The 24636-nt window shown below is 38.8% G+C and overlaps 1 protein-coding gene across 2 annotated transcripts; it reads left to right on the forward strand.

Moving 5' to 3' along the window:
- Nucleotides 1-806: 806 nt before the first annotated feature.
- Nucleotides 807-20506, forward strand: LOC101679377 (glycine N-acyltransferase-like protein 3). 2 transcript variants are annotated; one of them, XM_045071059.1, is made up of 6 exons: nt 807-947; nt 5298-5520; nt 9734-9841; nt 11005-11131; nt 15301-15427; nt 18918-20506. In XM_045071059.1, exons 2-6 carry the CDS (start codon nt 5443-5445, stop codon nt 19330-19332), a joined length of 855 nt encoding a protein of 284 aa, XP_044926994.1. In that variant the 5' UTR covers nt 807-947; nt 5298-5442; the 3' UTR covers nt 19333-20506. The 2 variants fall into 2 exon arrangements, with proteins under 2 accessions (XP_044926994.1, XP_004780477.1); XM_004780420.3 differs by having other exon boundaries at nt 5415-5520.
- The last annotated feature ends 4130 nt before the right edge of the window (nt 20507-24636 follow it).

A 24636-nucleotide genomic window follows, 5' to 3' on the forward strand; every position in this document is an offset into this window, starting at 1 on the left:
AATAGTAGTATCCTCATATCCTCCCATGTGACCACATTCAAATTGAAGGACTATACTAATGCCATTGAAATATTCATACTGTTAATTATCTCAAAGCTCAGGTATTGCATTGTGGGCCAAGATGCCCATACAACTGTTCACATGTCACTTGAAATTGCAGCCATTTGAGGAAAGCAAGTAAACTCTTTTCATTTAAAAGTATAGGGCAAGAGAATTAAAATTATCAAAAACACTCTCAATTCCACAAGTATATGCTTTAGAGATTATCCCTTGGTCAGCATTGGAAGTTTAGAGTAGCAAAATCATTTCTTCCAAATAGATGAAAATATAGGGGCACCTAGGTGACTCAGTCTGTTATGCGTCTGCCATTGGTTGAGTTGATGATCTCAGGGTCCTGGGATCAAGTCCCAAATCCAACTCCCTGCTCAGTGGGAAGTCTGCTTCTCCCTTTGCCTCTGCCTCTGCCTCTGCCCCCTGCTCATGCACTTTCCCTGTGTCTTGCTCTCTCTTTCAAGTAAATACATAAAATCTTTAAAAAAAATAGGTGAAAATATATAAGAGGGCAATCCCTCTTTGTCAATTTCTATGGTACTCCCTTCACCTGGGTCTTATTCCTTTTTATTTTTTCATGAGATCTTAGCAGACAGTTGGTTTGGGATCTAGAAAATGTCCATCTTTAAATCAAGATTAGTATTCACTGTATTTTACACTGTAAGTCTAAATCTGAGAGAAAGGAAGGGGTGGGGTGAAAATACTCATGCTGTATGCATGAGGCTTTTCACCTGACACCATTATCTCCTCCCTATTAACAGGTGTGGGCACTTTTTTGTTTTTCTCTCCCTTCTCTTTCCACTAAGGACTAATTAGGGAAGTAGGCTTGAAGAATAAACTCACCATTTATGAAGAAGGAACCACTGACCTGATAGAAACTGAACTCTCAATACCAGGTAAGCATTCCTTCCTTAAAATAATAAATTTCAAATCATTAATTAAACTTGCAAGATGAAATGGGAGAAATAGGGAGGAGAGATGAATTTCAGCATTATACAGGAAGGGTAAATCATAATTAGGTTTATGGGGAAAGATGTTTGCTTTTTGTTTTTGTTTTTCTATTTCAAATTTTGATTTGGGGAAAATAAGCATTACAAAATATAAAATCATTTGCACTGATGGGGCACAACTAGAGAAACAGGTAAGAGAGGCATCTCTGAAAGGAAAGCCTATCATCTAAAAAATAATTACAAGCACCAGATCACAAGAGCTTTAAAAAAATTCCGTGTCTCACTAAAAGATGTCCTCTTCCCCACAGATGTCATGTAAGTGCTATGTTACCTTATAAAAGCAGAGACCTTATATTTTATTTATTTATAAGAAAGGTCTTTCAGGCCAGTGTTATGCTTTCATGGATTAATGTTGATAACATATTTTAAGTGCTTGTTGTGTGCTGATAAACTCTTCAGTGCCCCCCAAGGAATCTTGGGCTCTTAAAACTTGAATGACTATAATTAATTACATTCCTTGACAAAGATTTCAGTTAGTGAGTCTGTTGTTGGTAACAGTTCAGCCAGAGAAATTACAAATCTTTACCTTCCAATTCTAGAACACATGTGAATTAAGGGGAATTTATAATTTATTGGTGAGATTATGATACTCTGATCTTGTAGTTCTCAGAATTAATGGTTGTCATTATGACTTTCTAATATAAATCAAAAATCTGTAAAATATATTTTCTGCATCCATGAGAATTTCTTCATTCTGCTGTGCCCTTAAAACTATCTTTGTATTTCATAAGAGAAAGGTCCTCAGGAAATTCATCACTGTTTACTGAAAGAACATTGTCCACTGGTGTACATTAATTATAGTGTCTTCCCTCTGTGAACCCATGGGAGAAATGTCTCTCTGATTTTTATGTCACCAATATTTGTCACCCAGCACAGTTTGTGAATAGAAAAGTATACTGAAGCCAGACCAAGGAGGCTTTTGATTATTTAGAAGTTAGAGAATTTCATTTAGAGATAATACAAGTGAAAAGTCAAGCAAATGCTATGATAAAGAGCATAGGAATAATTTTTTTAAAAGATTTATTTATTTTAGAGACAGAAAATGAGAGTGAGCAAGAGAGTATGAACAGGGGCAGAGGCAGAGAGAGAGGGAGAGAAGTCCTCAAACAGATTCCCCACGGAGCACAGAGCCTGACGTGGTGCTGGATCCCAGGACCCTGAGATCATGACCTGAGCCAAAATCAAGAGCTGATGCCCAACCCTCCGAGCCACCTGGGTCCCCCAAGAGTGTGAGAATAATTTTATGGACAAACTGAATCGCGTAACTAATTATGTTTGTTTCTCTTACGTTGGCTGCCAGGAAGCTTACAGTACAAAATGTGCTCTCACCTGCTGCAAATCCCCTGCTTCTCATTGTTGGTGGTGGTTTTGTTCAGCGAGGTCACAGGGATTACCATCTGTAGGGAAAACGTAAGATTAGGTTTCTGCAAGCCTCTGGTCACAATGTTTTTATCAGAAGACCAACACAAAACCTTTCTTTTTTAAAAATTTACTTTTAAATATTTTATTAATTTTGTTGAGAGAGAGAGCACACACAGAAGCAGGGGAGGGATGGATGCAGAGGGAGAAGCAGATTCCCTGCTGAGCAAGGAACTCGATGTGGGTCTTGATCCCAGGCCCTGAGATCATGAGCTGAGCCAAAGGCAGCTACTTACCCTGCAGAGCCACCCATGCATCCCAATATATAACCCTGTTTTATGTGTACTTCTGTTTAAAGACACATTATTTAACACTTGTTGATTTTTTATTATCATTGAACTCTCAGTCAAGAGCATTATAACCCATAATTGAAGGAAGTTTGTGTAACACATGTATGTATCTTCTCAGTAAGACCCATCACAGTCTTTTTGCCATAGGAACACTAGACAGCACTTAAGTACTATGCTTGTGACACTTTTTTTTTTTTTTTTTAAAGATTTTCTTTGCTTGTTTGACACAGAGAGAGAGAGAGACACAATGAGAGAGGGAAGACAAGCAGGGGGAGCGGGAGAGGGAAAAGCAGGCTTCCCGCAGAACAGGGAGCCTGATGCAGGGCTCCATCTCAGGACTCTGGGATCATGACCCGAGCCGAAGGCATATGCTTAATGACTGAGCCACCCAGGTGCCCCTTGGGACCATTTTAAACAGTGAAATTACCAGCAGAAAGTGAACACCACAAAAGAATGTGGCACAAATACATCGTTATAAAGGGCTTGTTTAGAGTATAAGAGCTGGAGAGGTCAGCTTCTGCAGCATCCGCTGACAATATTGGCTTTGGAGACTCAAATATGTCCACAGATGACTGCAAAAACACCATCACTATGGATTTGAAGGGTTCCAGGTGAATCTTAGCAAGTAGGTGAATTCACAAATGTGGAATCCGTAAATAAAAAGGATCAACTCTGTATGTAGAACTATAGTCCATGTGCTTTGGCTGCTGGCCTCACTCTTGACCCCATATTATGTTTACACCTCTGTTTTCCCCTTGCCTGAATTTTAATTCAAACTTAATTTTTCATCATATATTTTACCTACACTTATAAGTGGTTTCAGGAACTTTGAGGAACAAACGAGGCAATAAAGCAAATCTCCATCAAGTTCTTAGAATTCCTACCATTTGTGCTAGCTACTTTGCTATGTATCAAGACATAAAAACATCTCTAGGCATCAAATGTAATAAGAGATACATAACCAGTTTCTCTATGAAATAATTCTAATTTTCTCAAATATTGAATTAGAATAAATGAATGTATTTAACATGAGGATCTGCTAAGAAGTTAATATTTTATTTGAAGATAGCATGAGGGAGTGAAATGTCAAGCAGATACAAGTGTGAAAAGATGATGCCTACATGTCTCCTTCCTTTGCTCAACCTGAACCCTGGAAACTCGATCTTTGCAAAGCTTCTCCTATCAGCCCAGACTATGAGTACTAGCGTTCCAGGAAGCTGATTTTCTGGTGCTGCCCCTAGTATCTTTTCAGAGTCCTGGAGAGAATTACAAACACCTCAGGTGTCCCACTCAGCAGCCTGCAGGCACAGGACTTGGTCACAGGAAATATGCTTCGTAGAAGTTCAGACTCATGTAAACCATATGATGGAGTTGCAAGGTGGATTTTAAATCATAATCTAGGGTGCCTGGGTGGCTCAGTGGGTTAAGCCGCTGCCTTCGGCTCAGGTCATGATCTCAGGGTCCTGGGATCGAGTCCCGCATCGGGCTCTCTGCTCAGCAGGGAGCCTGCTTCCTTCTCTCTCTCTCTGCCTGCCTCTCAGTGTACTTGTAATTTCTCTCTGTCAAATAAATAAATGAAATCTTTAAAAAAAAAAAATAAAAAAAAATAAATCATAATCAAACACTTGAGTATCTTATAGTCACACAGAGCTGCCACATATTGAAATCAAGTAGTAACATCCTCTATCTGGGGAATGTGCTGAACAGGAAAGAATTCACTGCAGTCTCAGAAACACCAGGTTCTCATGTCTAGTTGAGGCATTTTCGCCATCCTAGTGCCTGTTTGTTGAGAGTAAGTGGATAAACTCTAGTGCATCGAATATAGAGAAAAAAGTTTGTTTAATTCAGTCGAGACCTGATTGGAATGTTGAGGGGGGTGGGTGAAAGTTTTCTTAAGGACAAAAAGCAGGGGATAGGAAGTCCCCAAATCTAGAAAAAAATAACTGCCTCTGAATGGCTGAATTGCATGCATTATATTAAGTCCCTTTTTCGTTCCTTAATTTTGTCTAACTAAACAGAGTCTCAGCCTTTGCTCACATCTGATTCTTTATCTTCAACCTAGGTGTTTCTCTGCAAGTGGCTTCCCATAAGCACCTGATGCCTGACCCACTCACATCTTCCACCTTTGCCCCACACTGTAAAAAGAAGTTTCCCTGCTTACCCTAAGACTCTTACTCTGAGCTTCCTCTTAACCATTCAGCAAGCACATAGAATGCCCTTTTCCTCTGTGCCAGTCCTGTAGGTGATGGACTACAATAGAGCACAAAGCAGACACGGGCCCTTTCCTTCTTGTACCTCCCAGTCGACTTGAGACAGACTCAATGAAAACACAAACAGATGTGAAATTACAACTTTCTGTGTCTCACAGGAAGAGTTGAGCGTACAGTGAGTGTGTATCATAGGAAGACTTAACCCACATGGATAATCACCTCTTTCCTGGATTAGGTCATTACCATTCCCTACTTCCACGTGTTCTCTGGTGTCCCCACCCCAGTGCCTCTCATCTTCCCTCTTCTTCCCCCATCAGAGGGAGCAATGGCATTCCGAATTCCACCCAGTGAAAACAGGACTTCAAGGATGTTCCTCAGGAGATTTAAACGTTAACAAGGAAAAGCTGAACTCATCCCTTCAACTTTCTCGTTAGGTGTGGAATTGCTAGAGTTCTGGAGAAAATGCTGGTGCTCAACTGTTCTACCAAATTACTGATCCTGGAAAAAATGTTGAAGAGTTACTTCCCTGAATCACTTAAGGTATTCTACACTTAAGCGCTCTCTTTTATTTCTTTATTTTATTTATTGTGAATAAGGTCAGACTTGTGGCTGTTTTCCCAGTTTTTCTGATGTCAGGGCTTTCCTATTAAACCTATTAAACAGATGGTTTCCCACTCGTCTCCTGCTAGAGACTGATCCCAAGCAGCATAGATATGGCTGTGACAATTATTTTTTTGACAGTCACTCTCGATGACCTCTAGGAAAATTTAGGTAGTGCTGGATTAGATTATTTCTAGGTAAACTCGAGTTTTAAACTTTTCTTAATGGCAGAAGAGTATAGATTAAGTAGCATTGCTCATAAGAACATAACCTAGGTTCACAATAGAGCTGAGGTCCAGGAATCATAAAATTCTTCTGGCTATTTCAACATCTTTATTTATTTTTTTCAATGGCTTTGTTGGTCATAAAGCCTCTATTGAAGTCTTCTCAAAGCCTGTGAGGGCCCGCTGATAACTCAGAGCTACTGTGGAAAAAGACAATCATCACAGATTACAAATAAATATGAGATTTAAAATATTTTAAGCACTTGGAGAAAAACATGCGAAGTGCAAAGAAATTGTCTTTGACGGCTGCAATTCTCAACCAAGGAGATAGCCCTACAATATGGATTTTCAAATGTAAGTGGCAGGGGGTATAACTCAGTGGTAAGGGCATTTGACTGCAAATGTGATGGCTGCTAATAACCCAGAAGAGATATAATGAATCACAGTTTCTAAAGACAGAGACCAGAGAACTGTGTATTGGGCTCACACCCTCGATAGTCCTTATTTACACTAAACTTTAACAGAAGTTATCTAGAGCACTGTACTGGGGTGATTAAACCTAGTCATCTTGCCTTATGGATCATGCTTAAACTATGTGTGGTAGGGAAAATCTGAGTGATAATTTGGGAGCATATGGTTAAAAGAGTACCAAATGGACAGTCCAACTCAAAATGTCCCATTTTTGAATGTGGACACTCTGGAGAATAAATGTTTGACCCACTCTTTTGCCAAAGAGAAATTAAAAGGTTTTGGTGACCTTCACAGGGTCATCTAAGATCACATAATCATCAAGACGAATGATGGGCTCTTACATTATGAATAGTATGTGGGTAGTGCTTTGGCATACAAATAATTTCAATTTATTTTATCCTTCCAACAACTTTGTAAGATGACTATTAACCCATTTTAGAAATGAACAAGTTAGCGTCCAAAAAAGGCTAAAGCAAGTAAAAAATCAGTTGAATCCTGGTTCCTTTGATTTCATAGCTACTGCTTCTCTTCTAGCAACTTAACTACCAGACACCCAGGTGAGGAATCATAAAATTTTTCTGGCTATTTCAATTTTTTCTTTTTCTGTTTTTTTTTTTTTTTTTTTTTTTGGTTTTGTTACTTTTTTTGATACCTCCCATAGTGCTTGGCATGGGGCTTTGCCCATATAAGCACTCAATAAAATGTTGTTGGTTGGTCACTATCAGTTTATGAAATAGTTACTTATTAACCCTCACCTGTTCAAATCTTATTTTCAAGGACCTCTGAATTCAGATTAGTTGAGTTGCTCAGAATAGTAGGTATCCTTCTTTAACATACCTTTTATGCTGTCTCATTTGAACTTTATAAAACCTATTAATTCCTCTGTAATATTAAAAACTGAATAAGCAGGTAATTGCATTATACTTTTACAGATGATATTACAAAATCCCCTCCCTTTATCTAAGTGCTAGAGTTCAGATTTAAATCCAAGCTATCAGATTCCAAACTGCATGGTTGTGATTTTCTGTTGTTTTTCATTGTTGGTTTTTGGTTTTATTATTATTATTTTTTTAATCCTTCTCATAACGCCACTTGAAGTAAGAGTTAAAGAAATCAAACACGTAGGCACAAATCATTCCCTTCCTCATATCATCTTCTCTTTAAAAGCTGCTTAGCTTGGCACTCCCAATTTCTCATTTTCTGTACACAGAGTCTCTTCACCTTTGAATCTTATTCTTTTTTTTTTTTTTCAGTTATTGGATTGTTATATAACGTCTGGCTTGGGTTCTCTGACCATAGTTTCAAAATACCTCTTCAGTTACACTATGTCCTTTAGAGAATCAAAATGATAAAGAAATAATTGTCTTGTTCTTTCACACTTCCTCCATTTTTTTGGAGGCTATGGCTATATATTTTATAATCTGATTTTTTTAAGTTTTTATTTAAATTGCAGTTAGTTAACATATAGTATAATATTAGTTTCAGGTGTACAATTTAGTGATTCGATGCTTCCATACGTGACCCAGTGCTCATTACAACAAGTGAACTCCTTCTTAACCCCCATCACCTATTTCACCCATCCCCCCTCCTACCTCATCTTAGTATTTCTGTGATTAAATATCCCTCTACATTTCCTTCACAAATTCCAGCTGCTCATTCTCCCGGCATCCTTACTTCCCCTAGCTACTTCCCCTCTCCTCTCAACATGCACCCTGTGAATAAATAGGTGTTAAAGAATTTGTTTCATTGTCTTCAACCAATGCCAACTCTTTCAGTTGGTTGCAAAACTCTTATAAACAAGCCATTTTTTTCCTTTCACAATCTGAATATCAGAAAGAATTTTTTTCCTTTTAACTTTCTCAACATTCCAATCATATTTAAGCTCCATTTTTAAATAAAGATGTATGGTTTCTTTGTGGGAAAAAACACTTTAATAAATTTATGACTATGTATATATAACATCAGCATCCCCAAAATTTAATAATTAAACAAAGCAAGCATGACCCTTCCAGGTTAATTTAGTTCTCGGATTTTCACATGTGATCCATGTCACATGTTAGTATTAGCCAGACCAAATTAGGAAAGATACATTCTATAAGAAGATTTGAGTGAGGTCCCAGATTGGGAAAGAGAGAAGAGAGTTGAATAATGTTCTAAGTATTGAGGTGTGTGATTTGAATCATGATGTGATAAAAGAGGTAAAAATGTGGGTTCTAATGCCCCTATAATTTAAATTGGTCTTCACTGAAGAATAACACATACTAGAAGGTGCGCATAACATAATTATGCCACTCAATGAATTTTCATAGAGCAAATACTTATATAAGTTGCATTCCAATCAAGAAAGAACTTTACTTCAGACACAATTTCTCCCCCCAGTGCTCTTTTCCAAACATTCTCTTTCCTAGCTCTCCATAAGTAACCAGAATCCTGACTTCTAAAGCCATAATGTGGTTTTGTCATTTCTGAATATAATGTAAATTGAATCACATAGTATGTCTTTTTGTATCTACCTTCTTTCGTTCACCATTGAGTTTCTGTTTTGTAATTTATAGTATGAATATGCCACAATTTATTCATTTTTTCCCACTGCTGTTGGACACTTTGATTGTTTTCAGTTTCTATCTATGATGAAAGTGCTGCTAAGAACACTAGCCTGTAACTCACTCTCCTTGTTACCACCACAACTTCTTCTCTATAAGCACCCCTGGCATATGAAGGTTGTTTTATAGGGACGGCATCTTTGATTCTAAGTGGAGAAAAGAAATATGCGAGGGCACAGGTCAGAATTCTAATACTCAGTATTGTTTAGTCAACAACCAGTTGATCCACTATGTCAGACTCCATGTACATAGCAATGAATAAGACATAGTTATGACCCTCAGGGAATGCTTAGAGAGCCTTCCTCTATCAAATCTGAAAGGAAGGGGGCTTTTTGGGGGGAGGGGAGTTACCCTCAATGATGCTTAATTGTAACTCAGGGTTGAAGGAGTAGTTGCATTAAGCAGGTTATTTTTGGAGAGTATAATAAGCTTCAAAAGCAGCTGAACATCAAAATTATCTGTGGAATTGTAAAAGATATTACGAGCCCTAAATCCATACATCAGATTCTGATTCCTTCTGTAAGTATTTATTATTGACCCATGTGCCATCTAGTCAGCCTGTTGTTTTGGTATCTCTCATAGTTGTACAGAAAAACCTAAGTTTAGGGAGAGATTTCATAGGTTTTCCTAGTTTTTTTGTTTTTGTTTTTGTTTTTGTATTTTTTACCAGTTTTCATGTACAATAATGAAATAACAAGAGAAAAGTTTGTACATGTGCATGTTGTATATATGTGCATATAAAAAAATTTCCCTTCTCATGGCCACAACTATATAATACAAGAAGTGAAAACAGTAATATGCAACTGAAAGAGTTAGTAATGTGACTGGCTTGTCTCTCTGGGTTCTCTGGCTCAGGTTTATGGAGCAGTGATGAACATGAATCGTGGGAATCCCTTTCAGAAGGAGGTGGTGGTGGATTCGTGGCCAGACTTCAAAGCTGTTATCACCCGGCGACAGAAAGAGGTACAGATTGGAAAGGACAGAGAAACAAAACAAAACTAAACAAAATACCCCCTGAAAACCCAAGAGTTGGCATCAACTGCAAAGAAAAGATTGGGTAAAGGGGATATTATAACCATTACAGTCTTTATATATTAGCTTAATAAGGTACATATTTCACCATTAATTTTTTTTAATGATTTTATTTATTTGAGAGAGAGCACAAGGAGGGAGGGCCAGGGGGAGAAGCAGACTCCGCGCTGAGCAGGGAGCCCAACATAGATCAGGATCCCAGGACCCTGATATCATGAGCTGAACCTAAGGCAGAGGTTTAACCGCTGAGCCACCCAGGTGCCCCTCACTATTAGCCTCTGATTTGACTGGCTTTGGAGTTGCAGACATGGAAAACGGCTAGCTTAAATGTGTTCTAAAAAGTGTTCCTTTAGTGTTTCACAATCTCTAGAACCATGAAGCATACGTACTTGTGCATATTTGTTTTTCCTCTGGTTTGATGTTTTCCTGTGACCAACAACTTTGGTAATGTGGTAAATGCATAGGGAGACTGAAAAAGATGACATCTGCCCCATTTTGCAAGGACAAAGAGCTCACGTGATCAAATATGTTGCCCTGACCACATTAGGAAAATTCTGATAGTTCTATTTAATTCTTGTTGGTAGCTCCATTAAGTTATATCCTTTCCATTTTTTTTTTAAGATTTTATTTACATATTTGACAGAGAGAGACACAGCGAGAGAGGGAAACAAGCAGGCCGGGGGCAGGGTGTGGAAGAGGGAGAAAGCAGGCTTCCCGATGACAAGGAAGCCCAATGTGGGCTTGATCCCAGGACTCTGGGATCATGACCTGAGCCAAAGGCAGATGCTTAATGACTGGGCCACCCAGGTGCCCCCTTTCCATTTTTATAAATAAATAAAATCCTAGAAAAAGATGGAATAAGGATCTTAAAACTTTCCAAATACCGGAAGAATAATCAAGCAAAACTTCCAAAATATCTGTTCCTTCCCTCACCAGAGTGTATTAGCCACATTCCTATCTAGCCGTGGTTTACAGGTGACTGATTTTGGCAGTGGGAATGATCTAAGCATAAGCTGTCAATGTACTTAATTTATCTAGGATTTGAGTTACCTAGAGGACATATTTATATTTTTACAATTATTCTTCTGTCCCAGGCTGAGACAGATAACCTGGACCATTATTCTAATGCCTATGCTGTGTTCTACAAGGATGTCAGGGCTTACCAACACCTGTTGGAAGAACACGATGTTATCAACTGGGATCAAGTTTTTCAAATACAAGGTGAGATCAAGCACAGACACTAAGCAGTCTTCTTTTTCACATTTTTGTCATATACATCAAATAGATTATGATATCTGTTTCACATATATGATAATATATATACTTAAGTGCACAAATTCATAGATATACATTTTATATAGTTACAATTTTTATACTACAGTTTCCTAAGAACACTTGTTTTACTCCTAAAGAGGCGTGGCCATTGGGGTAAGTAGGCACCATTTAAATTGGGCTGCTTTCAAGTGACATTTTCCCCCCACTGTTACTGTAATTTCACAGCATATTTTTCTTTATTCCTTTAATCATTTCCTGTTCCAATCTTTTAAAGTGACTCTAACTTCAATATAAGCCAATAGGTAAGTCTTTCCTTCTTTCTGAAGCTGCTGATTCTGGAAAGAGATAATTAACTGATCTACGTCGGATATCCTGGCATGATTTAGTAAGATAAGTGTATATCTGAGATCCAAGGAGATAATTGCATGGTTATCAATGCTAATGGAAGAGCTTTGGCCAAGACCAATAACCTACATTAACAGTTTCTAATACTGTGCATGGACAATTTCAGCTTCAGTGGCTTACTTTTCCAACTTCTCGTGATGACTGGGGAGATGATACAGTCAATGAAGTTCTTGTTTTTAACTGTTGCATTGAAAGTGAGTTCCTTCATCATTGCCAGGAAGGCAGGGTCCCCCAGGTCAGAAATACAAAGTCTGGTCATTTTTTCCAGCAGCAAACAGCTGAAGCCCTCTCACAAGGAAAAAGCTCCTGTCTACTTTCAAATGATGACTAAGGCATATTCATGACCTAAAGACTTGGGGTGTTTTATAACATCTCTTTGGAAATGCTCACAAAGGTGTTATAGTGGAAGTTCTGGACTGTCTCTGAATTTTACAGATTTACCCCAGTTACGCTGGTGAGACGTGAGACAGGGTTCTACCACTCACTTAGCCAAGCTAGCAAAATTTTCTTGCCGTTATTACTCGAGTGTGGAAATAAGTAGATCTCTTCCTTGGTATGGAAAATCACAGCAATGATTGGACAGTCTGTGGTACCAGAGGACCCACTCTCCTCAAAGCACCTGATGCCACCATTAGGATGAGAACATCCTTGTAATTGCCAGTGCTTTTTTTTCCCCTAGCAGGTGGAGCTGTTAGTCATGAGTCGGTCTTAGTCATTTACATCGACACTTCATCCTCCCTGAAGTTAGGTGGGGAAAGATGCGAGTTAATAGCACCTAAAATAGTGGTAAAGCCCCTCATTTAGCATGTAATCAGCGTAGGCATTATCTTTGGCTTCTGATGTGGCCTCTCACCTATAGGCTTTGCTGGTAAGAACTATAATTTCCTTGGAATACAGAATAGCTTTTAAGAAGTCATCGGTATCTTTATTCATTTTAACCAAAGCACCTGAGGGCTCTTCCCATAACATCCCCAAATCATGAATGACTCGAAAAGCCAACTACTACCATAGAAAGGGCTGGTCTTTCATCTTGTGCCACAGAATTACTGGTGGGGCTGCCTGGAAAGCCTACAAAAATTAGGCATCAGAGGGATGCCTGGGTGGCTCAGTCAGTTAAGCCGCTGCCTTCGACTCAGGTCATGATCAAGTCCCACATGAGGTTCCCTGCTCAATGGGAAGTCTGCTTCTCCCTCTCCCTCTGTTACTTCCCCTGCTTATGTTCTCTCTCTGTTAAATAAATAAAATCTTTTGAAAATTTAGACAATGGAGCTACTTCAAAGCTGGGTGTTCAGAGCAATGGTACGTTCTACATGGTAATGTCTTTGTCATTTTTAATCTAAGAGCTGACCATAAACAAGGTTAAATCGAGATTCACCTACAGGAAGAGCTAAACTCTTTGTGTTGGCCATGAGAGGACAGGGAATGAAAAAGTATACAGCCATCCAGATGGGCCAGGCTCTTTTGTTCACTACTGGTCGCATGGATGTGAGAGAGCATTTTGACGTGAGCACTAACCTAAAAGTTCCAGAATCTGGCTTGCTGGTACTGTGGTCCCATGAACTGTGGTCCAATAAATGGTCTGAGTTCTGTCTTATCCAATTAGCAACGCCTCCCTTTCTAAGGAGGTGAGGTGAACAAAGGTAGGACAATTTTAGTGAAGATTCGTGATGTGAGCAAGGAGAAAATCATTCGTTAAAATGATAATCGGTGTCAGGAACAGAAGGACGTGGTTTAAAATCCACGGAGAGATCATCCACAAAATCCAAACTACAGAGATTCTACCCAGCAAACTGGATTCTTTAACAGATAAATGGAAAGAATATTTAAAGGATATGAAGGAGGGATAGGCATGTAAAGAAAAGCTGCAGATTAAAAGATCCACCAGACAAAAAGTGAACAAAATCTAACTATGGTGTTTAAGGCTCACCCTTGCATCATAAAACTTAAAACAGGGATGTGATTGTCATTAAAAATGATAATAGTGGCTATTTTTAGTGGAGAGTGAGAGAATTGTGTTTAGGAGAATGGTAAATAGAAGATGGTTAGTGAATTTCTATTTTATGGCTTTAGTAGTAGATAAAATATGTAATAATGAAGTTACACATTTGTGTTTTTTTAAAGATTGTATTTATTTATTTGACACACAGAGAGAGCGCACAAGTAGGCAGAGCAGCAGAGGGAGAGGGAGAAGCAGGCTCCCCTAGGAGCCTTTCCTCCCAATAGGCGGAAAGCCCGATGCAGGGCTTGATCCCAAGACCCTGACATCTTGACTTGAGCTGAAGGTAGATGCGTAACTGAATGAGCCACCCAGTTGCCCCAGTGATGCATTTGTTTTATGCAGATTTTTCTATTACATCTTATGATCTTAAAAGTTTTTCAAGGGGCACCTGGGTGGCTTATTAGTTAAGCGTTTGCCTTCAGCTCAGGTCATGATCTCTAAGTCCTGGGATTAAACCCCACATCAGACTCCCTGCTCAGCGGGGAGTCTGCTTCTCCCTCTCCATCTGCCCCTCTGCATGCTCGTGCTCTCCCTCTCTGTCTCTTTCTCTCTCTCTCAAATAAATAAAATCTTTTTAAAAAGTTTTTTAAAAGAAATATTAGTCTGACTTTTAGAAAGAAGTACTTCAATCTAAGAAAAATAAATTTTGTTTCAACTACCATCCATACCTTTCATTAGCTTGAACTATTTTTTTTTTTTCAGAGTCTCTTGAATTACTTCAATATAATTCAGGTTTATAATGTGGGATTCTAGCCACAACTTCTGTAATTTCTAATAGTGTTAACTTGAAGAAACTACTTGGTTTTTCTTAGACTTAACTCCCTAAGAAAGTAGCCAATGTTCAGATTTCAGACTCTATTCAACATGATCTCCTATTCGTGTATTCATGTATTCTTCCATAGGAAATGACTTACTGGAGGGAGGAAACAAGCTTTTAGACATGGATGGAAGTGGGAAAGTCAATTTCCAGAGGATTCAATTAATCAGGAAACCCTAGAAAGTATAGAGCTGATAGGATTTTGGAGAAGCAGGGCAAGTCAGTTCTAAGTAAACAGAAGCTAACATGCCATGTGACGAGCTCTATCAGAGACTGTACCATTCTTGGGTCTCATGCTGGTGCAGTGCCCCACACAGTGTTTTACATACGAGTACTGAATGAAGATTTATAGATAACATCATATAGCTGTGATAAATGAGTAGGATCCAAGTGAGTCAAGTTTAGGATAAATCTCCCAACACTAAATTTATACCTTGATATTTCTGCAATGGGCATGTAGGCAAGAGGCTAGAAGACTCTTTAAGTCAGAATGCCATGCCAACTAAATGTGAGTTCTCTTATGCTTCTAGCTGAATGGTAGATTGTAGACTTTGAGAGCTGTACAATTTCTCTTACCTTAAGGAGTTTAGGATTTGTCTAAGAAGTCAGAAGTCAGGCAAGTCCCCCCAAGCAATTCCATATTCTTAACGGATATTCCCATCAGAAGTGTTCATGGAAGATCATGATTGTGAGAAACAACACGATGGGGATCTGGAAATCCCATACAGTGTTTGAGAATCAGGCCAGGAGTAGCTGCAATAATTCATAAAGCTCTTCAGGGGTTAGGTTGATACAAGGTGGCAAACTGGCCACGTAGTACAAAATACTGCAACAAATTTCCTTCCTGTGTTTTCAGATAAAATACCGTTTTTCATTATGTCTTTCCATATACAGGGCTGCAGAGTGAGTTACATGATGTTTCCAAAGCTGTTGCCAACTCAAAGCAGTTAGGTGTAAAGTTAACTTCCTTCAAGGCTGCTCAATTTTTCCCTCATCCACTTCTGCCGGACACCAGTTCTCTGTACGTAGACCAAGTTTCTGCATGTGGGGCGGGACTTCCTGCACAGAAGTACAAAGAGGAGTACCTGAAACACTGACTGTTATTAAGGGATATTTGGGTCCCTTGGAGTAAGGCCACAGAATCTAGATATGTCTGTGTGTCATGAGTCCGTGGGTCTGTGTGTGTGTATTTATTTTTCTGCTGTGCTTGACTGCTCCTAATTTCTTGCAAAATCAAATCTGTGTCTTTGTGCATAGTGATGAATGAACTCGAAAATCCTATATTTTCACAGGAAAATCATTCCTTGGTATGCTCCTTCTCCAAATAATTCAAAATAACCTCTCTTTGAGCCAAAAAGTGTTTTTTGCATGTTTTAGGGAAGTGGGTAAATGACTGATTTTATAGAGAGCTCTTATTTGCGGGGCACTGAATATTTTAAATACATTACCTCTTGAATCATTTCCACAACCCTACAAAGTACTGTATAATTACCTTTTTGAACAAAGTTGAAGTAACACATAGGATAAAATTGTAGAGCTAAGAAATAATTCCTAATTCTGACTCAAGAATCCAATCTTCAGAAGACTTGCTAGTGTAACCTGCATTCTTCTTAACGGGAGAGCCCCTGCTCTGACATTTGCTGGTTACCTCCCTTTCTGCCTAATCTTTCTGAGCCTTGATCAATTTCTTTTTTTTGGAGGGGGGGAGTAACTTATAATATCTTCCTTACACATATTTTGTAAACAAATGAAACATGATATTTGAAAAGTACCTACCTCAATGAATGTTAATTTTATTCTAGGGAATATGTTGAAGGACTTTTTGAGCAAAACAAAACTAAAGCTAAAGAAGAATAGGTACTATAAGTCACATAAAGCAATTGGACTTTATTTTTATTTTATTTTATTTTTTTCATTTATTACAATTTTCAAGGACATACAAAGGCCGAGTGAAAGACTAGAATAAGGAAAATCTCATCCATATATGGCTAATCTTGTTTCATCCATACCCCATCTACTAACTACTTTGAAGGAAATATCCCAGACATTATGCTATTATTCTTAAATATCTTAACATATATTTCTAAAAGATAAAGATTCTTAAAAAAAAAAAAACCCACTATACTAATATCACTCCTGTACAGAGGTTTCCAGGACCACCCACAAGCTCATTGATTGGCTAGAAGATCCCACAGAACTCAGCAGAGACAGGCTACAAAGCAAAATCAGCAGAGGAAAAAGGTGCATTGGCAAAATCCAGAGAAAACCAGGCACAAACTTCCCAGAACCTTCCCCAATGGAGTCACATAGGACACGCTTAATTTCCCTAGCAGTAACTTGTGACAACACATATAGGATTTTTTTTATTGGAGGCATACTTTGCCTAGCACATAACAATTTTCTAGACACCCAGAGGGAGAGCAGGTGTTCTGCATAAATCACACTGATTGCACAAACAGGTAGGCACAGTAAGTGCCAACTCCTGTCAGTTCTGGGAACAGCAGGACCCCTGCAGAAATCCAAACTGCCAGCTGCCATCCAAGGGCCAAGCTTGCAAGCAGGCTTCCCTAAAGGTAGAGGCCTCAAACCTGCTGCATCAACTCTGTGCTGTTTTAAAATTTGGTTAATAATATTTCCTTGAACCAGTTAGTAATTACATTTCCCAAATTAATATAATATTTTAGCAGTTTATTTTGAATAAGCACCTAAATAAAGTTCATACATTGCAATTGGTTAATATGTCTCTTACATACAGGTTCCCCTTTCATATTTTTTATTTCTTCCATTACTTTTTGTTGAAGAAACCAGGCTATGTGTTTCCCCATCTTTTACTGTCACATCCCTGAGATGCTATTTAAAATTCTTCTCTATCCCGTCAGGTCTTATAAAATCAGATCTTGCTTTAAATTGCTCCCTTCTGCATAGGAAGATACTGTCTTTTACACCCAAAATATAGGATTACACCAAATTTAAGTCCATACCCAAATTTGTATACCCGTTATTTTGAATAACCTGCCCTTTAGATATAAGTTCATAGTCACTAACTACTCCTGAAACATTTGCCTTAGCAATGATTTTATTTACAGTGACATTTCTTTCTTTCTTTCTCTTTCTTTCTTTCTTTCTTTCTTTCTTTCTTTCTTTCTTTCTTTCTCTTTCTTTCTTTTTTTCTTTCTTTCTTTCTTTAAGATTTTATTTATTTACTTGACAAAGAGAGAGATCACAGGTAGGCAGAGAGGGGAAAGCAGGCTCCCCACTGAGCAGAGAATCTGATGCCAGGCTGGATCCCAGGACCATGAGATCATGACCTGAGCTGAAGGCAGAAGCTTAACACACTGAGCCATCCAGTTGCCCCTACAGTGACATTTCTGCGTGAGGCTTCTTTGCCTCAGGATTTTCAGCCTTTGTTCATTTTCAAAAATAAGAAATTCTATCAAGACCATGATTGCTTGTATTTTTTTTTTAACCCTCCTTAGTGGTTAGATTATTGTCCCAGTGCCAGAGCCCACAGTATGCCTAGAATGTCAGCTAATTGTGGAACCACTAATAAAGAGAAAACACAAAATATACTTTATAAAGATCGTAGCAAGAATGACATTAGCTGTTATGGGGGATGGTCTTATGATACTGATAATTTCAAGAATGAAAGCAAATTCTGAAGCAAAACCAGCACCATAGGCTTGCAACTAAGTAAACTATCTCAGTTCTTAGAAATTTGAACAATTCCTATCCTTGCCTTTATCTCAATACCATGAGCTTTTAGACCTTTTTTCAGACCTTTTAAGGGAAGATCTAGAAGGACTGGCATTTCTTTTATTTAAAAAAGTTTTTAAAATATTTTATTTATTTATTTGATAGAGAAAGATCACAAGTAGGCAAAGAGGCAGGCAGAGAGAGAGGAAGAAGCAGGCTCCCTTCTGAGCAGAGAGCCCGATGCAGGACTCGATCCCAGGACTTTGAGATCATGACCTGAGCCGAAGGCAGAGGCTTTAACTCACTGAGCCAACCAAGCACCCAGTACTGGCATTTTTTGAGCATCTATACATGCTTAGAATGTTAAGCAATCTATACTTTTTTTCCAGGCCATGGATGCATAAAGATATAGTTCTAGCCTAATACTTTTTTTTTTTAACCAAGGAAAATATTAGGGGCCCAAGAATGTGGACTTGTTCATGGCTTCAGAGAGGGTGTCAACAAGTTTGAGAACTGTTTTACAGAAAAATGAAATACTTGCCCTAATCTATATGAAGGTGAAAAGAAATGGGCATAAAATGAGAAGGAAAGACTTTAATTTCTTATAATGAGGATTTTCTTCCATCAGAAATGTAACCCTGAAAGATGTTCATAAGTGGGAAGAGATGGATAGATTCCAATTCATTGAAAATATTTTGGTATTGGCTAAATACACCTCTGGAATTGTTTCTTAGTTTGAATCAGTACAAGAAGAAAAGTAGCTGGTTGTAGTCCTAGGACCCCGCGTTCACATTTCTTCTCGTGTTGTTTCCTTCTAGAAAGGGCTCTGCCACACGACTAACTTACCTGAATGTTGCTGATGCTGATCTACTCAACCGGACTTGGTCTAGGGGCGGCAATGAACAGTGTCTCCGGTATATCACGAAACTCATCTCTTGCTTCCCCAGTGTATGTGTCCGGGATGACAAGGGAAACCCGGTATCTTGGTCTCTTACAGACCAGTTTTCCACCGTGTGCCATGGCTATACCCTGCCAGAGCATCGCAGGAAAGGTTACAGCCAGCTGGTGTTCCTCACACTGGCCAGGAAGTTGCAAAGCCGGGGATTTCCCTGTCAGGGCAACGTCCTAGATGACAACACAGCATCCATAAGCCTCCTGAAGAATCTCTGCGTTGAGTTCTTGCCCTGTAACTATCATAGGCTTATTCTCACCCCTGCAGCTTTCTCTGGCTAAGTTTAGCTCTAGCCCATTGGAACGCCAGGAATTTTCTTCTTTTCCCTAAACATACATACATTCTGTATCTGGCAATGAAGGGAATGTTCCAACTGGAACCAGAAGAATTAAAAAGGGCCCAGAGAAGACACGCAGCATTAGCCTGAGAAGCCTGCCTTCTCACTGCATCAGGGTTCTACAGGAAATAACCAGGGGTCAGAGACAGCAACGGCTGAGAGGGGGATGATTATCTTCCTTTGGGATACACCGCAGGAAAAAGGTTCTAAAGCCAGCAGTTCTCAGCCCAGTTATAGAAATGACTGCATGAGAACAGTGACTTAACACAGGAGCATGTGCCTACGGCTTCCTTATTGCTGCCTAGGTTTCTGTTCTGGGTGGTCACAGCCACACCAGCTCCCCACTACCGTAAATAACACACCCCCAGCCTGCTGCGATGTCTCTCTAAACTCTTCCTACCACTTCTGATCCAGCTTCTCTGTATATTACCCTGCTATTTCCCCTTTAATGACTGGTTTTCCACTTCTGCTTACAACTTGAGTCTATTGCCTTCCCTGGGAAATGTTCCAATGCAGTGGTTCTCACATTTTCATGCACTTCTAAATCACCTGGAGGGCAGATTGCAACACAGACTGTGGAGCCTCTTTCCCCACAATCCTGATTCAGTAAGTCTGAGGTAGGGCCTGAGAATTGGCATTTCTAAAAAGTACCTACTGCTCAGTGGTCATGGATGGAAGAAAGAAGATACAGGCATTTTAAATGCTAGAAACAGGTGGTGTCAGCATAGGACTGGACCTTACCTATCACCTATTTCCAGCTTCCTTGTCTATAATCTGCTTTCTCATAAGAATTTAAGGTACATCTATAGGTGTGAATGTGGGTATACAGATGCACACATAAACGTACTCTCATAGATTCATTAATACATATATACATTTTTTCATATTTTATATATGCATATGTATAAACTCCGAATTCTGATAAGATAATAAACTTTAATTTATTGCATATGAAAAATTGAAGGCTCAGGGAAAATAAATGACTTTTTAAAGATAATACAACTGCTGTTAGACATTGAACCAGTATGCTGTCATTTTGATTTCAATCTATTTTTTTGGTTACTAAATCATGTATCTTTTCTGTAAAGGAAATTAAATGCCTAAATAATTAAATAAATATCATCAGCCTTTTATTCTGAAGGTTTTTTTTTTTTTTTTAAATTTGGGTTTCAAATTCTTTTGTGTATATCTATCTTTCAAGGATTGCAGAGGAAGAAATATGCATCACCAGCTAACTGTGTCCTTCCATTAACAACAAAAGCAGGCACAGACTGAATGGTCAGATTGTTCTAGTTTGTATAAAGTGGACTTAGACATAGAGAAAATATTGTTTTCTTATCCCAACAGAGGCCATAAAATCCCAACTACAAAGATAAAGGAAGATCCAACTTTAGGTGTTTATTCTGAGAGAAGTAAACACACTGACCGAGAGAATCATTTTAATAAAAAAACAAGACTCCTTGGGAGTGAATATATGCTTAGGTCATCCTGACTACTGGTTACCTGGACCTTATGCTTGGTTTCAGAGGGAAGAACACCAAGTAATCAGAGTCTATAAAGCTCTTGGGGAAATATGGTCTAATTTCTGCCCCAGGGATGCTCATTATCTTTAGTGTTGATTCAATATGATTATTGCTGCCTGGTATATGGCAATAATATTATAGCCTTACTTTATTCTTAATAATAACATGCCTCTAATTTATCTAACGTTCAACTATGTGCTGATCATCGTGCTGAAGAGTAGATATATATAACTTAATCCTTGTGAAAAATAGGAATTATCTTATCATGGGAATTCTGGCTGGGAGATGTCATGACTCATCAAAACTCATGCAGGCTCCAAGTGGCCACGTGACGGTCAGAACTAGGTTTTGTCAGATTCTGAAGCCAGGACTGTTGCTCATTATGCTAACTGGCCTCTGAAGGTTCTGGAAACTCTTTGGGGCTGATTATCCCTTTAATTCATTGCTTTCAGGATTTGTCACCTCCTCCACCCCGACTCCACAGTGGGCTGCATATTTTGGAAGTGATTTTTTTTTCCCTATCAAATTTAACTAGAACTTTATTTTTTACTTTTACCTTCCAGATAACCATGTTGGATATAATTGTTCAACTTTCAGCCTTAGTCAAGAGGCAATTGCAATAGTCCATGCAAGAGATGATCCAAGTTTAGCCTGGATTTGAATGCTAGTAATGAAGTAAGCATGACCAGAGGTAATAAGGAGGAAAAGTTGTCAGGATTTCATGCCTGCTGAGGATACGAGAAAGAGATGTCGACAATAACTCCCAGGGGTCTATGTTGTAAAACCTGTGGCTGGTGATATTTTTCCACTGAGATAAGAGATACTAAAACAGCACCAGGTGTGGAGCAATTGGGAGAAGAAGGAATTGTTGGTTCAGTTTGGGAATGTTGAGTTTTGAGACTTATTAAGTGATGGGCTCACGTCGAAATTCTGAGTCTCAGGGAAACTGTCTTGGAAGAGGTTTACATTCAGAAGTCATGGGGATATAAATAGTAACAGAAGCCATGTATTTGGCTGGAACTTCCTTGAGGACATCAACGATTTAAGGTTGAGTGAAGGGGAAGGCACTGGAATGGGAGGAGTAGTATAGGAAGGACTATAGGAAGACAGGAGGTAAGAGGAATGCCAGGAGATGATGTCATGAAACAGAAAGGAGAAAAATATCAAAACAGGGATGGTCAGTGGTGTCAAATTACACTGGGAGGCCAAGAATATATAAGGAATGAAAACCTTACATTGCACTATCAAATAGTTTATATACATGTACCAAAAAGAAGCCAGAAACAAGAATATATGCTGTACAGTTCTGTTTATATGAAGTTCAAAACGAGGGAAAACTCATCTATAGCCTTAGAAATCAGAAAGCACTTACACTTTGGGATAGTAATTAGAAAAGGATGGAAGTGGCTTCTAGTTTCTCGTAATATTCTGATTCTTGGCCTGGGTAGGTTATATAAGTATGTTTACTTTGAGAAAGCTCAGCAAGCTATAGGATTATAATTTATGCACTCTTCTGTATGGATATTACATGGCAATATGAAATATCCATGAACAGAATACAAGCCTGGGATCTGGGTGGGGGAGGGGGAAGCATAGTCCCTTGACCCAAGTTCTCCACTTTTTAAAAATATATATACATATATTACTTGTTTATTTGTCAGACAGAGATCCAAGTAGGCAGAGAGGCAGGCAGAGAGAGAAGGGGAAGCAGGCTCCCCACTAAGCAGAGAGCCTGATGTGGGGCTCGAACCCAGGACCCTGAGATCACGACTTAAGCCAAAGGCAGAGGCTTAACCCACTGAGCCACTCAGAAGCCCCCCAAACTCCACTTTTATAAAAATACATCTGCCTGGTACACTAGCAAATATACAGAGATTTCTATAAAAGGATTTCATTACACATTGTTCATAGATATTAAAAAATAAACTAAGTATTTAAGTAATTTGCTGATTTAATACAGGGCAACCATTCAGTGAAACTCTACAGAACATCAGGAACGTGCTTGCTGATATGGAAAAGATACACGTGATCATACCGAATGCAACACAATGCAAAGCAACTGCAGGGAAGTCTGTAGCATCTATTTCAAATTCAGCTGTGAAGAGAGTAAACATATAGGTAAACAGTTTTGAAGGCGGCTTTCACTGGGAAGAGAGGAGTCTTTGCTGCCATTAATGGCAGCAAAGATTTCATGGTGTGCCCATGACTACGCAGGATGATGAAAGAAGTCAGCATGGGTAATATGCTCAGCTCCCCTTGTCTTGTTTTGCAAGTGTCTGTGAATTTCTGCAAGAATGAATATTCACTCTGCGTAAGTGTGGGAAATGTAGGACAACTGAGAATTCAGCCTGCTCAGATTTGGGGAGCACGATAAGACAGTGCAATTTGGAGAGGATATTTACACATCTCTAAAACAGAATTTTATTTAATATTACAAGTTTTGATACTATTCATTTTGCATTTTTAATCACTGATTTTTGTTGGGTGATTTGAGTTTTGAGCAAGAACATGAAGTAACTAGGAATTGAATTTCCTTAAGTTGTCTGTGACAAAACTTAAAGTGCTGTATCCATTGCCTCTATCCTCAGTAAACAGGGAAAAGAAATAAAACTGAATGTAAGATGGACCAGCATAGCACCAACTACAAAGATGATTCCTTTCTTCCAGGCTGGCATGTTTGCATGAAAATTATGTCAGTGGGGACAATGAAAATAGTAGAAATGTTAAATACAGAAGAAAGGGTTTGCTATTTCAGTCTGCTAGAATTAACAGCATTGTTCCCTTGTCCCAAGTTTATAATAGCCCACGTTTCTCTATCTCTCATAGAAACCTTAGCTCCAACTATAAAACCCAGTTGCTGATACTCCCTTGCTTTATTATCTCACCGTGACCCTACTATACCCGAAGAAGGAGAGAAAAGATGGAAAGTGATAGCTCTCAGACCCTCCTCTTTTTATCACCTCCTCCTCCCTCAGGGGGGCTGGAATCATATATGTCATCAGACTTGTTGCAATTTCATTTACTTCTCAAATAAACTTTTTCTTTTTCTCTTAAATGGATTTTTTTTTTCACTTCTTATTCCGCCCTTGTGTGTGGGGGGAAAATCACAAAAAGAGAATAGCTAACATCTGGGTACTCCTTTTACTGACTCATGTTCAGCTTTCTCTTTTGCTAACAGACTGACATTTTTCCAAGGCAAAATAAACTCTAGGTTTTAAACACTGTTAAGAAGCCATGATCCTACTAGAAGTTGGGTTAGCACCATGCAGTGATTTTTGCAAACACTAGATGTCAGAGTTTAGTCCTCAATGATTTCCCAAATAGCAAGCCTTTGAATTCTTGCCAGTTGTTTTCATTGGAATTTTTGCTGCAGGGGCACCTGGGTGGCTCACTTTAATGACCATCTGCCTTCATGACCCCAGTATCATGACCCCATGTATCCTGGGATCATGATCTCAGGGTCCTGGAATTGAGCCCCACTTTGGGCTCCTGTTCAGTGAGGAGACTGCTTATCCTTCTCCCTCTGCCTGCTGCTCCCCTTGCTTGTGCTCTCTTTATGTCAAATAAATATAATCTTAAATTTTTTGTTTGTTTGTTTTGTTTGTTTTTTTGCATTTTGCTCTGTCCTCTCACCAGGTTCCCTGGGACAGACAAGTTTATTATAGGGCTTATGTGGAAAATAAATACATAAGAATAGCAGTACAAATCCTGAAAAAAAAAAAAAG

The sequence above is a fragment of the Mustela putorius genome, unplaced genomic scaffold (genome assembly GCF_011764305.1).
Source record: "Mustela putorius furo isolate JIRA1106 unplaced genomic scaffold, ASM1176430v1.1 tig00003983_pilon_pilon_pilon, whole genome shotgun sequence".
Lineage (NCBI taxonomy): Eukaryota > Metazoa > Chordata > Mammalia > Carnivora > Mustelidae > Mustela > Mustela putorius.